The sequence below is a fragment of the Ipomoea nil genome, unplaced genomic scaffold (assembly GCF_001879475.1).
Source record: "Ipomoea nil cultivar Tokyo-kokei standard unplaced genomic scaffold, Asagao_1.1 scaffold3069, whole genome shotgun sequence".
Lineage (NCBI taxonomy): Eukaryota > Viridiplantae > Streptophyta > Magnoliopsida > Solanales > Convolvulaceae > Ipomoea > Ipomoea nil.
The window spans coordinates 7,993,927-8,008,926 of record NW_017619497.1 but is presented as its reverse complement, the minus strand read 5'-3'; the positions used below and the strand labels follow the sequence as shown (position 1 = coordinate 8,008,926).

General features: G+C 34.3%; 1 protein-coding gene across 2 annotated transcripts; it reads left to right on the top strand.

Annotated features, from left to right (window-relative positions):
• The first annotated feature begins 8,190 nt into the window (after window positions 1-8,190).
• LOC109165298 (gibberellin 2-beta-dioxygenase 8) lies at window positions 8,191-14,775 on the top strand. Of its 2 annotated transcripts, XM_019313987.1 has the most exons (6): window positions 8,191-8,271; window positions 8,938-8,989; window positions 11,365-11,834; window positions 13,793-14,114; window positions 14,291-14,565; window positions 14,599-14,775. In XM_019313987.1, the coding sequence occupies exons 2-5, from the start codon at window positions 8,960-8,962 to the stop codon at window positions 14,528-14,530; spliced, it is 1,062 nt and encodes a 353-aa protein (XP_019169532.1). In that variant the 5' UTR covers window positions 8,191-8,271; window positions 8,938-8,959; the 3' UTR covers window positions 14,531-14,565; window positions 14,599-14,775. The 2 variants fall into 2 exon arrangements, with proteins under 2 accessions (XP_019169532.1, XP_019169533.1); XM_019313988.1 differs by lacking the exon at window positions 14,599-14,775 and having other exon boundaries at window positions 14,291-14,573.
• The last annotated feature ends 225 nt before the right edge of the window (window positions 14,776-15,000 follow it).

Here is a 15,000-nt window from a genome sequence, read left to right as displayed (position 1 = left end):
CAATTACTTCCTTGCTTAATCTTTAATTGGTTTAATCATCTCCACTTATCACTAATATAATCATCATGTTTATCTTGACCTTTTCTTGTTAGCCGACAAGTGTCAATTAGCATTTACACATATTCAAGATTCTTTTACTCCAAATTCATACATTCATTATACAAAACATTTTGTTTTTAATCCAAAATAATAGAACTCAAATTGCACTGATGAAGTGAAGGTGTGTCTGCGGTTACCGACCCGACCTTAGGTAAGGGCAGGTTAGTCCCTTGCCCAGGGCACATGCTGAGAGGGGGCTCACTCCATTCCCTATGTATATACGAGTATATATATAATATATATAAGCATAGGGCATCATTAATAGTGAGATTTTTATTGTGGTTTTTGAATAATTTTTGTAAGTGTAATTAGGAAAGGGAATAAGGTTCAAATTGGCCACTGAACGTAACCTGAAAATGCAATTAGGCCACTGAACGAACAAAAAGTGCAATTAGGCTACTGAACACTCCAAAAACGTGCAATTAGGCCACTGAACTCTCCAAACGTATGCAATTTCACCGGATAGCAGGTTACCATCAATGTTAGCAGGTTACCTGCTTACGTGGCAGCTGAGTTGGCATTTTTAATAATTTTTAAATAATTTTTAATAATTAATTTTAATAATAAATTTTATAAAAAATTGAAAAAATTAAATAAAAAATAAAATAAAGTCGTTTTTATTTTTTAAAAAATTTTTTAAAATAAAAATTTATTATTAAAATTTATTAAAAATAATTTAAAATTTATTAAAAATGCCAACTCAGCTGCCACGTAAGCAGATAACCTGCTAAAATTGAGGGTAACCTGCTATCAGGTGAAATTGCACATTTTTAGAGTGTTCAGTGGCCTAATTGCACTTTTTTTTCGTTCAGTGGCCTAATTGCATTTTCAGGTTACATTCAATGGCCAATTTGAACCTTATTCCTTAGGAAAGAGAAAATGATATGGAAGAGCAAATTAAAAAAGAAAGGAAAAAAAAAACAATAAAAGCTTATTTAAAAAAAAATCAACAATTAGCATTTACACATATTCAAGATTCTTTTACTCCAAATTCATACATTCATTATACAAAACATTTTGTTTTTAATCCAAAATAATAGAACTCAAATTGCACTGATGAAGTGAAGGTGTGTCTGCGGTTACCGACCCGACCTTAGGTAAGGGTAGGTTAGTCCCTTGCCCAGGACACATGCTGAGAGGGGGCTCACTCCACTCCCTATGTATATATATACGAGTATATATATAATATATATAAGCATAGGGCATCATTAATAGTGAGATTTTTATTGTGGTTTTTGAATAATTTTCGTAAGTGTAATTAGGAAAGAGAAAATGATATGGAAGAGCAAATTAAAAAAGAAAGGAAAAAAAAAACAATAAAAGCTTATTTAAAAAAAAAAAAATCAATGTGAACCCACATTTATGCAATATTGCAACATGCAAGAGAGAGACTTAGAGAGGATGACAAAGTGAACTCCACATTTATGCAAAACCTTATATTGCAGGAGGCGAGGCATTTTATCTTTTCTTTCTTTCATGTTGGCAAAAATTTTCTCAAAAATCGTGAGAAACCTTCCAATGGGGATCAGCTAAGTAAATAATATGCACAAATTTTAATAAAAATGATGTAGTTTAGTTTGTAAATCAAATGATTTTTATTGCAAAAGTCAGGAATTCAAAACTTATTGTTGACACTTTAAAAGCCTTTTTCTCCTATATTCTATAAGAGTAATTTATAACCACATTTTTAATAAATTTTTTTCCATACACTCTAGAAGAGTAATTTAATACTTACATTTACAACATAACATTTATTTTTTAGTGAGTGTTATAATGAGTTTTCCCTTAAAGAATCTAAGGTCAGTACCAGAGTTCAAACTTATAACCCACATTTAGAATAGTAATCGGGATGTCATCACACTACGTGGTAGTTAGTGAGTTATGATTTGTAAATATTATATTTTTTGATTCAGTTACAGTGTTGCAAAAATCGGGCCTAATCGGCGCCTAGGCGCCTCTAGGTGCTTGGGGACCACTTAGGGCGCCTAGACCGCCTAGGTGGGCGCCTAGAGCGATTAATCGGCGCCTAGGCGGTCGCCTAGGTGGCCGACCGCCTAGGCGCCGATTAATTGCTCTAGGCGCCCACCTAGGCGGTCTAGGCGCCCTAAGTGGTCCCCAAGCACCTAGAGGGCGCCTAGCGATTTTTTCAACCTTGTTCAGTTATGAAAAAAAAAAAACAAATTAAAAGATAATTTTTTTAAAGAAAAATTGTAAATTTATGTCCCTCCATAATATGTCAATTATCAATATCACTCATGAATTATTAGTAGTGTAAATGTTGCTCATCAATATGGAAGGAAATTTGAGGGGCAACATTTACACTATGGGAGAGGCAATATATATACAGTTTTGAAAATTGAGGGACAACATTTACACCACTAGTAATTCAGGAGTAACATTGATAATTGACATATTATTGAGGGGCATAAATTATTCATTTTTTTTTAATGAATCATCTTGTCAATTTCATATCAATATAAAAAATGTGGGATTTATATTGTGATTTATAGGAAGAACATGGCTGAAAAGACGATTTTGACCCCTACACTCACGGCTAACGGATGGATGGATAACAGAATGACCATTGCTGGAACAAATTAGAAAGTCACGTGTCTTTTTTCGTCCAATTTTGGAAAATTATAATAGTTGAAGGACTATTGTTGGAATTAACTCTTTAGACATTCCTACGATGAGATATGCTTAAAATACCGAAACATCGCCCATCAGAGTGGAGTCACGCTGGCAGTCACAGTGTAAGCGAGTGTCAGCATGAGCCCTAATCTTCACTCCAAAATGTATATTTCTTCATTTCCTTTGCTCCTTTGAGTCCCTGGGTCATGCCATGATACTTACAACTCGCTTTTTTTCACTTTCTTGACCTTTCATGACTCCTGAAATGCACCATTGTGTAAAGATGACTTCAAAACACATCCAATTGAGTTTCAATTTTCATAATGTTACGATCAATGCCTACAAATAACTTTAATGACATGAAGGAATCAAATAAGCATATATTTAACTTCCAATTAACAATAACATACAAGTTTAATATTAATTGTGCACATAATAAAAGTAGTAAGAATTATCACTTATCCTACATTGAAAATATTATCCATGTACCCACATTGCCCCGTGAGTTCCGCTTCGCCCCGCTCCGTCATGTTTCAACATTTTTCATCTTGATTTGTAACATATGAGTCGGCCGGTATGTAGACAGACGTGTCATAAAAGTGGAGCGCAAGTCGCAACCCACTAGCTTGACGTATTGGTTGAATATTAATTAGGAGGGATGTCGGCCAGCAGAGTATTAGGCCATTAAATTAAATGGAGATCGATAAACATAAACTCAGCTCGCATGGCTTTTCATATTTAATTTTAATCTGCCCATTTAAGATGTAAAGTCCCTCCATCACGACACTCACACTCAAGAAAAAGAAAGTTTTTGGCATCTCTACTCTTTTTCACTAATCAAACACGTCATTAATTCTTTGAAAAGTCAATGGCAATCATGACCTTGGACCCCATCAATTGAACCAACCTCTCATTCAAATGGAAAATGGTATATGTACTCACATGGAGTATAACTTCCGTCACGTGTACAAGTTTTATTGGTAAATAAAAATGAATGAATAAAAACTGTGGCCCACTTTTGTTATTTAAATCAATCAAAGAATGACACTTCAGCATGGAGTAAAAAATGGAGTAGAAATTAAAAGTACATGTAGTATTACTCATTCAATTCCAAATTTCCAAATTTCTTTTTCTTCACATCAAATTTCAATTTAGTCCTTGTGTTACCTCTTTTTTTTTTTTTTTTCTTTGACGACTCCGTATTATTATTATTTATCATCCCAGGAAAGGGCTTAAAAAAAAAAAAAAGCGTTCAAAAATTGCATATTTCTCGTTCAACCCACTGACTTATTAAGAATTTCGCTCTCTGAGTCCCATTTCAAAGTATAAATTTCTGTATAAAAACTTTCAATTATTCAGTATGTTTTTTATTTTTAAATAATCAATTTGTATCTCGCTTGTATTTATCTGTTCCAAATAAATCAACTACTAATATAACTTGCCACTTGTAAAATATTTTAAAGAGTGATATAGTTGAAAATTTATTAATACTGTATGGGTGGTTGATCAATAGTTTATTTGGGATTAGTGGCGGACTCAGAAATTTTGTCAAGTGAGGGCGAAACATTATATTATAGTTTAAAAACAAATGAAACACTCAAGAAATATAGTCATAAATAATTAAATATTATTGGATATAGGCGAAAAATAACACATATTAAAACTTTATAAAAATACTCATAACAAGATATGAAACATAACTAATTTGATAAAATAATTCAAATATAAAACACTTTATAAATTACAGAAATAAGGTTCAAATTGGCCACTGAACATAACCTGAAAATGCAATTAGGCCACTGAACGAGAAAAAAATGCAATTAGACCACTGAACACTAAAAAAAGTGCAATTCCCGGGGATGTTTTTTTTAAATGGGAATCGAAACTGATTTTTTTTTTTAGATGAGATGCGCGTTTTTAGTCAAAACGACGCCGTTTTACATGATGCACACGATTGCATAGCATAATTATTGCCATATTGTAATTGCTAATTAATTGCCATCATTACACTAATGAACCATGTAATAAGACTTTGATTTCCGTGGAAGCAAGTTTGTTTGGATGAGTCATTTTTCATTTTTTCCTGTCTACCAAGTACACCAACGATAATACTCCACGAAAATCTTTGCTCCCCGGCCTTTCCCCTTTAAGTGAGGCCACTTTTATCATTAAAGGTTAAAAAAAGTTTGAAAGTTTTTTGAGTTAATTAAGTATTAAGATATTCCAACTCAAACAAGTTAAAATAAATTTATATTCAAATATAGCTCAACATATATATATTATCATTCAAATTCGATGTCATTAATCGAATTAAATTTAAATATTAACTATAATAGTCGATTCTTATGTATGTAGATAGATACCCCGAATTAGCCTCCATGGGAAGGTCATGCAACGCAGCCGGGTCAAGGCATGGTTCAATACTTAGCGTGAAGGGGATCCCCAGGACCCTTCTCGACCACCATATAAGACGACCGACGGCGGCAGCTGTTCATCCTTTAGCAACCAACCTCAGCAGCTGGTGTGTCCTCGGGCAGGCTCTTGGACGAGACTCGGTTGGGCGACCAGCCTCAGTAGTCGGTGTGTCTCCGGCTGAATATCCCGTGGGACTCAGATGGACGACCAAGCTACGCGGGCAGTACGCCCCCGACCGCGCGCTGTCCCGAACCCGATCGGGCGACCAGGCTTCGCAGGTGGAGCGTTCTCGCCCGGATACGATGGCCCCCAGAAGATACTCCCATGGCGGCCGGTGCATTCCTGACCGGGTGCGTACCCAGAAACGGATATCAGCAGATTCTACGGAAGCAATCTCTGCTCATTTAAATAGCTTCCCTAATTAGTCTAGACGGCTTATGGTAATAAGTAGGCGGCTGCATCAACCTTACGTCAGCCCTACCCCGTTTCTGGGCTTGACCTTACGTCAACCCTACCTTACCATATACGTCAACCCATACTCATGTATAAATATCCCCTCGGGATCACCATGTATCGGATCGGCACTTTTAAAGACAAAACCCTAGAGAAATAATACCATATTATTCTCTCTCTCTCTAAATATTTTCTCTTGTTTTCATAATCTCGCAAGCACATCTTTCGATAGTGTTGGCCTACCGAGCGGCCATCGAGACTGTGAAAATCATCATATGTCATATTAAGTAATTATGAACCTTTGATGTTGTATACGTATGCATTGTGTAGGGCTTGTGTCGTATCAAATAAATGTATAGAATTGACGTTGTTGTAGACATCTTTTTGATTTACGGAAAAATTCATAATGAGCGTGTCCTCTAGTTGAAGCTTACCTTGTGATCTTACTTGATAAAAGAACACAAAGAGGTAACCAGCCTAAGTTATCCGTATGTAAATGGCATGTTGAAATCAAGAGGGCCAATAGACATCTTTTACATTAAGTCAAACTTGAAATCTAGTAATAACCAAACTAAATGTCCAATCAACTTGACTGAGGTTACATCTGTTATGTACACTTTGTTATGATACATCTCAAATAATTTTCATCAAGACGAAGGCAGTGGAAACTCTCGAAATGAGTGAAGGGTACGTAGTCGGATGTAGCAGTAGTTGTTTTGTCGATGATATGAGCATAGCACATGCCTACTGTCTTTCCATCCTCGTCCAGAAAAAGGCAGTTACGTTCATCCATCTCCAGCGTGGATTTCCGACTCAACATGTTACCTTTCTCAGTCCTCTCCCTGCTGCAGGCCGTGCACCCGCTAATACCTGTCGATCATCGGGCACATACCATACCAAATATGCATATTACACTACTCAACATCTAATATTCTTCACACAAAAATTATTTAATATAGATATGTTACAAGGACAAAGTACTAAATATCCTGTCTAGTGTTTCATGAACCTTAGGTTGTAATTAATTCAGGTAGCATTTCAAAATAAATTATTATTTTAAATTTCTCATTTTTTTTAATCTTTATTAATTTACAAAAAATTATAGTATTTACCTTCATTAATCAAAATTTCAATATCTTAGTTTATCTTTTTATATATGTTTTTTTTAACACTTATTAGATAATTCAACAGTTAATTTTATCACTCATTTTAATTTTAATTAGTTAACTTATTAGCTACTAACTTTTCAGCTAGGCGTGTAAAACATGACTTAATAGTTTCTTATTTTACTTTTGAAATTTAAATATTTTAGGGAAGTAGAGCTTACATGATATGTATATTATATACATATATATATATATATATATATATATATATATATATATATATATATATATATATATATATATATATATTGACATTGTATGTGACTTCTTTGTATTGGAGTGTTATGTAGAGTTGTCAAAACAACGGGCCACCTCGACATATATAGCTAGGTAGGTCCACCTCGGATTTACTAGAAACTGCCCGATCCGTTTTTACAAGGGTTGGAAAATTTTCCTACCGACTCACCCTCCGCCCTTGATGGAGTGTTGGGGGCTACTCCAATCACCCAACATGCACATAAGAAGCACATACTTTTTCTCTCAAAAGGTTGAATCTCCAACTTCAAGTGCCCCCACACTCTGACCCAACAAGGTATTTGGAAAGATAAATCATGGTGACTCAATGACTCAGTAAGAAGAGCCAAATATTGATGTGCACAAGTAATCTGTCCACTTTAAACATAATCTTAATATTGCCGTTGCCAAAGTTCGAACTTTGGTCTTTTATCTCAAATACTGTTTAGTGACCAGTGAGCTAAGCATGTGCGGACATAACAAGCAAGGGAGTGCACGCGTTTCTTCTTCTTTTGCAAAAATTAGAGTTCTACCTTGCGAAGAATTCCAAGTATCTCTCCCCTCTACCACAGTACCACCTCATGCTCTCTATCTTTCGCAGCAATAAATAGTTTAACAAAATATCTCCATTAAACTTGCCCTTATTGGAGATTTTTTATGTCGTCAGGTCCTGTCCATGGTCCATACCATATATGATATATAATTAATATAATATATATATGACTGATGAGGAAATGCAAGACTTGGAAGAAGGAGAGCCGAATGATGAAGAATTTTTTTGTGAATGAAAATAAGCTAAGTGTATAATTTCCACTCAAACGTTTGATGATGCATGTGGTTGAATATATGCCGGCATCATTGCTGGCTTTGAATAAACACGACGATTAAGAGCGTAATGGGAGAGTGAACTTTAATTTCGATCTGATCTGGACTAATAATTAAACTTTTTTTTTTTGTTGCAATATTATATGGATAATGTCTGTCTAATTTCATTGGTTACATATCGCCGTCCTATTAAACTCTCCGACCTCGTCTGCCATGCCCTAATTACAACATGGAGTCCCCCCTTGCTGCCCCGCCCTGCTCACCATTGATCACAATTAATCATTTGTGTGGATGACTAGCTTACCTCCTGCTTCCTCTCTTACCTATATATACACCTTCCCTCCCATCTTCATGGACCACCCAAAACTTACCAGAAAAAGCCTTAGCTTAGCTTCTTCATTTCCATCTTCTTCTTCTTCTTCTTCTCTCTCTATATACATACTAGCTAGTAAGTGTATATGTAATCATGTTGCATATATTCTTCATTACTACTCATGCATGCACTTCATTGTTATAAGGCCAGTGTATATAGATGGAGCAATTTCGACCAAATTGGTCAGACTATTAACTAGTTACAAATTTGATATTTCGTGGAAACTGTCTATTGGCCATCTTAAGCAGCCTAGGCTGGTAACCAGCTTGGTTGACGTAAGTGGCCATGTACTTTCATCCCTTAAGAGAGGTCGGGAGTTCGAACTCCCTCTCGTATAGAAAAACCAATCTCACCAGTACTTTGCCTCTTAATCGTATCGGCCCCATGCGAATGGGGATTAGTCTAGTATGATACGGGCTTAAAGGTACCTCTTACAATTAGGGTTTGACCAAAAAAAAAAAAAAACCTAAACTGGTTTATCTTCTTGTGGTTTTTTGGGCAACCTAAAGTTATAAGAGACAAAATTTTCACACTCTTAGATAATGGTTGTGATACAATTCCTAGAAGAAGTGTCTAAGTGGATGAAATATATATAATTTATTTTTATACCTAGGTAGTCACGGGTTCGATGGGTCTTGTGTGAAAGTACACGCATGCTAATGTTGTTAGATAATAACATTCTTGGTGGTAGTGTGTATTATGTATTGTGATTGAATGTCATTTTTCTTGTCTCATCAACAGGATTGCTCGAGGAAGCTAACTCATGGAGTCTGAACATCATCTGTTACAAGAGGTAAGAGATGACAAATTTTTAATGATTATATATATTTCTGGTTTTTCAAATTATGTAGTTCCATCTGTATCTGCTACTATACTGGCCTGTGCACATGCATGGTACTACTTACTCGTGGATGTTGGTAGAAACTGCAACTTCTGGACATTGAATATATATATATATATATATATATATATATATATATATATATATATATATATATATATATATATATATAATATGTTTTTCTCAAAAAAAAATAATAATAATATGTAATTTTTTTAATTTAAAATATACGTAGTATATATGTTTTTTAGGTAAATCATATTCGAATCGATGAGAAATCTTTAATAAAAATCCCAAATATCTTACAGCAGTTGCTCTTTTTAAAAAGAAATTAATTAAAATATTTTTAAAAAATTATTGTAAAAATTTTGATTTTTTTTTTTAATGTTAAAACAAAGTATTATTGACGGGATCACAACTCACAAGAAGCGCTCTCCTCCTAAAATGCCCCCATTGAAGCAGACAAGAAAACTGGAAAAGTAAGAATTTGTACCAGAAACATGTGCATCCCCTAGAATTTGGTCGTGTACCCAATTAGGATTATAGATTTTAGGTTCACAATTATTAGGATGCATGATATATAAAATAGGTAAAGAGTTCAATTTTATGTCCTAATTGTAATTATAATAGAATAGCAATATAATTTTAGTTTTAGTTGTTCAAAATAAATATAAATAGTTCTATAATTTTTAACAACGACAAGTTATGATTTTGATCTCTTAATGCTGAACAATTAATTAAGGATTAAAATCGCAATTCAATTATAATAACATGCATGGAGACAAGTGCTTTCTATATCAGATAGTCAATACTTGTCTCCATTGTACTTGGAGATACATATTATGGGTGATTGATGATAAAACACACATAATTTTTTTTTTTATAAAATAAAGTAATTATTCTTGGGATTAGAATGAACTTTGAGGTAAATCAATCCACTTTTCATGACATGAGATTGACTCCTATCATTCAATTGCATTCATCACATATAAAAAACATGTTAATTCTAAAAACAAAAAATAATAATAACAAACATGTTCATTTAATGTTGTGGGATAAGTTTTTGCCTGGTAGTGGACTAGGTCAAGGATTAAACACAAGTACCATTCAGTTGTGATAGATGATGGATGGAATTGAAATGGCCGCAGATGGTCCAATTGGTGATGGAGTATTATATGCATGTTTGAATAACTTAATTCTGATTCGATCAGTTCCCACTATACCTTCATAAACACCTCCTTTACCCCCACGCCTTACCTCCCTAGTGGGACAGGATTATCTAATTTAAAAAGTTACGAGTTTAATTCTTCTTAACATCCACTTGATTGAACATGTTATACATGGTCTTCATAATACATGCAGTTTATTTCTCTTGTGCATAATTCATAGGCTATTACGTAAGAGTGTGTTTTACATTTTTGCGTACCTTTAAGTAGTGACTACAAGTTTCTTTCGTTATTAAAAATAAAAAGTAACACCTACACACTCAAAATGGGTGATCAAATAAGTGGGACATGACTATTGTATCTGAAGTCACGAGTTTTATTCCCGTCAACACTATCTCGATCAAGTTGTTGCATTGAGTTTTCTTAGTGCAGTTTACATCTCTTGTATCGTTGCACAAAGTCTTTCTAGTGTGATTTTTTTACTCCTCATGATGATTGGCAACACATATATAGGCCATTTTTGGTAACATAGTTAGCTTATCAGTCAATTTAGCTTGTTTGACCACAATTAACTGTTTGACTTGGTTAAACAACCAATATAAGTGTTTGGTTAATTAGCTTTTTGTAACAGCTTATTGTTCCAAAATGATAAAATTCAAAAAACGGTTCAAAACAGTTTTTTCGATAAGCTTTTTGAGAAAACAAATTGTATCCTTAAAAATCATTTTGCATATAATCATTTATTAGTTAACAACTCATTTATCAAACATTTTTCTACGACCAGCTAATACTATCAGCTAGTCATCAAACCCACTAATAGCTATTTGCCAAATACCCTATCCACACCCTATAATTTTGAATTAATCATGTTTTGCAAGCTATTACGTAGAAATGTGATTTATCTGGTGTACACCCTTATATAGTTATTCCTTATTTTCATCTGATAAAAAAGAAAATAGAAAATAAAAATAAAAATTTATTAACCATGTTTCTTCGCTAGATTACCTAGAGTCCTAGCTAGGTATCTAGCTATATATACTAGTCGTGTTGCACTAATGATAATAATGATCAGCTAGTTTAATTTCCACCACCTTTCCTTAGCTTTATGATTCTCAAGTAGTCTATAGCCTGTAGTGATCTACATATATACTTGAATTGTAGCCTGCAATCATGGGAGAATCGTCAGCTGTTGATCCGCCATTTGAGGCGACATACAAGAACCTTTTCCGCGACGCGCAACTACTGAACAAAGCCGGGTACGAGGTTTTCGACGTCGTGGAGGAGCGGGAGCTGCCATTGATAGACCTTTCCGAGCTGAACCGAGGAGAATTCGGCAGGGAGGAGTGCAAGAGAAAGATGGCTAGAGCTTCGCGAGAGTGGGGGTTTTTCCAGGTGGTTAACCATGGGGTTTCCCGCGAGATTCTGGAGAAGATGAGATCAGAACAAGTGAAGCTTTTCAGGAAGCCTTTCCACGAGAAGATGGAGGACCGGAACCTCAACTTCTCCACCGGGAGTTACCGCTGGGGGGCTCCCTCCGCCACCTGCCTCCGCCAACTCTCTTGGTCGGAAGCTTTTCACGTGCCGTTAAGCGATATCTCCGGCGGCTCCGTTTGCCGCCTAAACAACCTCAGGTACGTACTAAGTTTCATTACAATAATCGTTTGCTTACCAAATTCTACGTACAACGTTAACTAATTAATACTCCGTATATTGCAACTTTGAACTCCGACAACATTAGCACCCTTGGGACTCAGGATACAAATTACCCTATAATTTTATAGGGTTGGAGTACAAGTTAGACCAATATAATTTTCTTGAATATCCAATCAGTTTATGTTCCTAATTATTCTCAGCCGTGAACATGCCGGTAATTTTGTGTGTGTATAGTATATGTTTTAGGTGATGATACACTATGAGTCAAATATGAGTGCAAATTACTCAAGGGTAACAACATACTAATTTAGTTAATTTTGATATTAATAAAATTCAAATGTTATATGGTTCATCTTTGTTATTTTGATACAATAATTTGTGGAGATCAGATATATACTAACACTTAATTGAATTATTAATTAAAATGTTAAAGAAAAAATTATGATGAAGCTAACTGCTAAGTCACTTGTAAATTAAATAAAGTTTCATTGATATTTAATATACAAGTAATTCTAATTGATTAATTTATTATCTACGGATAATCAAAGAATAAAAAATATATATACACGATGGTAAGTTTAGACAAGTTGATTGAGTGATGGATGTAGAATATAATATCTCAAACCACACCCCACCAATAGCTATTGTTACTATCCAACGATAAATATGTTGAAAAATATTGCATGTACTTTTTACTTTCAATTTTTACTTTCACACTCAATTTTTTTTTTTTATATAGACACACTTACAGGGGACTATATAAAAAAATGACCTATCAGTGTCCGCCATATTAAAGAGTAATTTTGAGGGAGTAAAATTTAGGAGTACATTAATAGAATTCATATATATATATATATATATATATATATATATATATATATATATATGGTTGGATAGTAACAACAGCTATTGGTGTAGGTTTACAGATATCTCAATAAAAAATGTAATAACAGTAAAGCACGAGATGAATAGAAAAAGTATTTTAAAAAATAATATCATATATTATCGTATTTATGTCGTAGTTATCAGTGTCAAATAACGAATCTACATTTTCTATAACTAATGAGTTCAAATCAAGAATGTCAATAAACAACTCACACAAAAAGTTAAACTTGAAACTTTATAGTTTCTAATTAAATTAACTATCCGATCAATTTGAATTGGCTAGGATTGTCTCCGGTAGTGTTATATTTTGTTGTGCAATTGATGTGTCTTAGAATCAAAACATTATCCTTTTCTTAAAATAAAAAGAATCAAAACATTATCCTGTCCGGAACATTGATTAGAATAGTAATTTGGATTGAAAATTGCAAGGCATCCAGGCAATCTCTTGCTGAAACCTTGACTTAATTGGACAAGCAGTAGGGTGGGCATCACCACGTTAGGCCTAATAGCTAGCTAGGCCCCTGGACAACTAGGAAGATTCAAAGTTGGAAAGCGAAGTAACTTATGAAATTTTGTGGCGTGCTTCATTACTAGATTATGTTTTCTTGTCAATTTAAGATAATTGAAGATCAGAGTACGACGTACATGGAACATGGCCGGGAATTGAAGTATGTGTCTTCAAATTTGCAGGAACAAAAAAAGGATATATAGGATAGGATGTGTGTACCTTTAATTTGAAATTGATCATGATTCATGAACAACTTTTGTTGATATGATGGACTGATAGTATTGGCATTTTGGAAAAAACACGATATCTTTGATACGTGTCAAATTCACACCAGCTGTATGATACAAGATTTTACTTTTAATTTTAAGTTACTTTTACTGAATCTATTTATTTAATATGTACTTTGAGTCTGTGACGAATTATATATATTTCATTATAAAATATTATATATATAGAGATATTGAGATGATGGGTATAGATTAATATATATATAATGTTGTTAATTAGGATAATGGTAATTGATTGTATGTTTAAACATTTCAGCTCGACGATGGATGAGTTTGCAACATCGTTGTCTGATCTAGCACAGAGGTTGGCAAGAATCTTGGCAGAGAAACTGGGGCACAAATCCACATATTTCGAGGAAACATGTTTGCCAACCACTTGCTATGTTCGAATGAATAGGTATCCGCCGTGCCGGATTCATGACAACATCTTCGGACTGATGCCGCACACCGACAGCGACTTCCTCACCATATTACACCAAGATCAGATCGGAGGGTTGCAACTCGTGAAAGACGGCAAATGGATCTCCGTCAAACCCAACCCCGAGGCACTAGTCATAAACATTGGAGATCTATTTCAGGTATATATATATATAAGCACACTACTAGAACTTTTCGATCACTTTAGAGTAAATCAGCTTAGGTTACCTATAACTGGTAGCGATCAGTTGAGAGGCGAATTTGTAACCTTATGGTTATCACGGTTTGCCTAATTTGGTTGGGTTGGTCCTAATGGGAGTGTTTTTGTTTGATGCAGGCATGGAGTAATGGGGTTTACAAGAGTGTTGAACACCGGGTTGTTGCCCATGAAACGAAGGAGAGATTCTCGGCTGCTTTTTTCTTGTGTCCATCCTACGACACGACAATTCAGAGCTGTTCTCAGCCGTCTGTGTACAGAACATTTACGTTTGGAGAGTTCAGACAACAAGTGCAAGAAGACGTCAAGAACTTCGGCTACAAAGTAGGGCTTCCCAGGTTTCTTGTATCAACTCATTAGAGTGTACGTACTCAACCACCTGTAATAAAACACAATTCGATCAGGACCGGAAAGAAATTATATATGAAACTTTGTTATTACAGTATGTCAGAAATTATAGAGACGTGGGCAATCCATATGCAAGTCAAGTCATTGGTTCTTCTTGTGATGAGGTTTTGACACTCCTTTTTCCACATGCAAGTTGCGGAGCTCCTTGGATTTATGTAGGATCTATCTATACATATTTTCTCAAACTACTGAACCTTCTTATTTAGAGAGTCACAGTTATGTCGCTCGATCACAAAATCTTTGACTTATTTATTTAATATATAATACATTACCTATTACTCCCAATGCCTCATTATATGTCCTATTTACTGTTCATTAGTCAAATCAACTCTTTTTTATTTGTATATATTTTTTTAGTAGTTTTTACTTATTTTTAAATTTAAGTTTTTGTGTTTAACAGTATTTTTAGTGTAGTTTCTAAA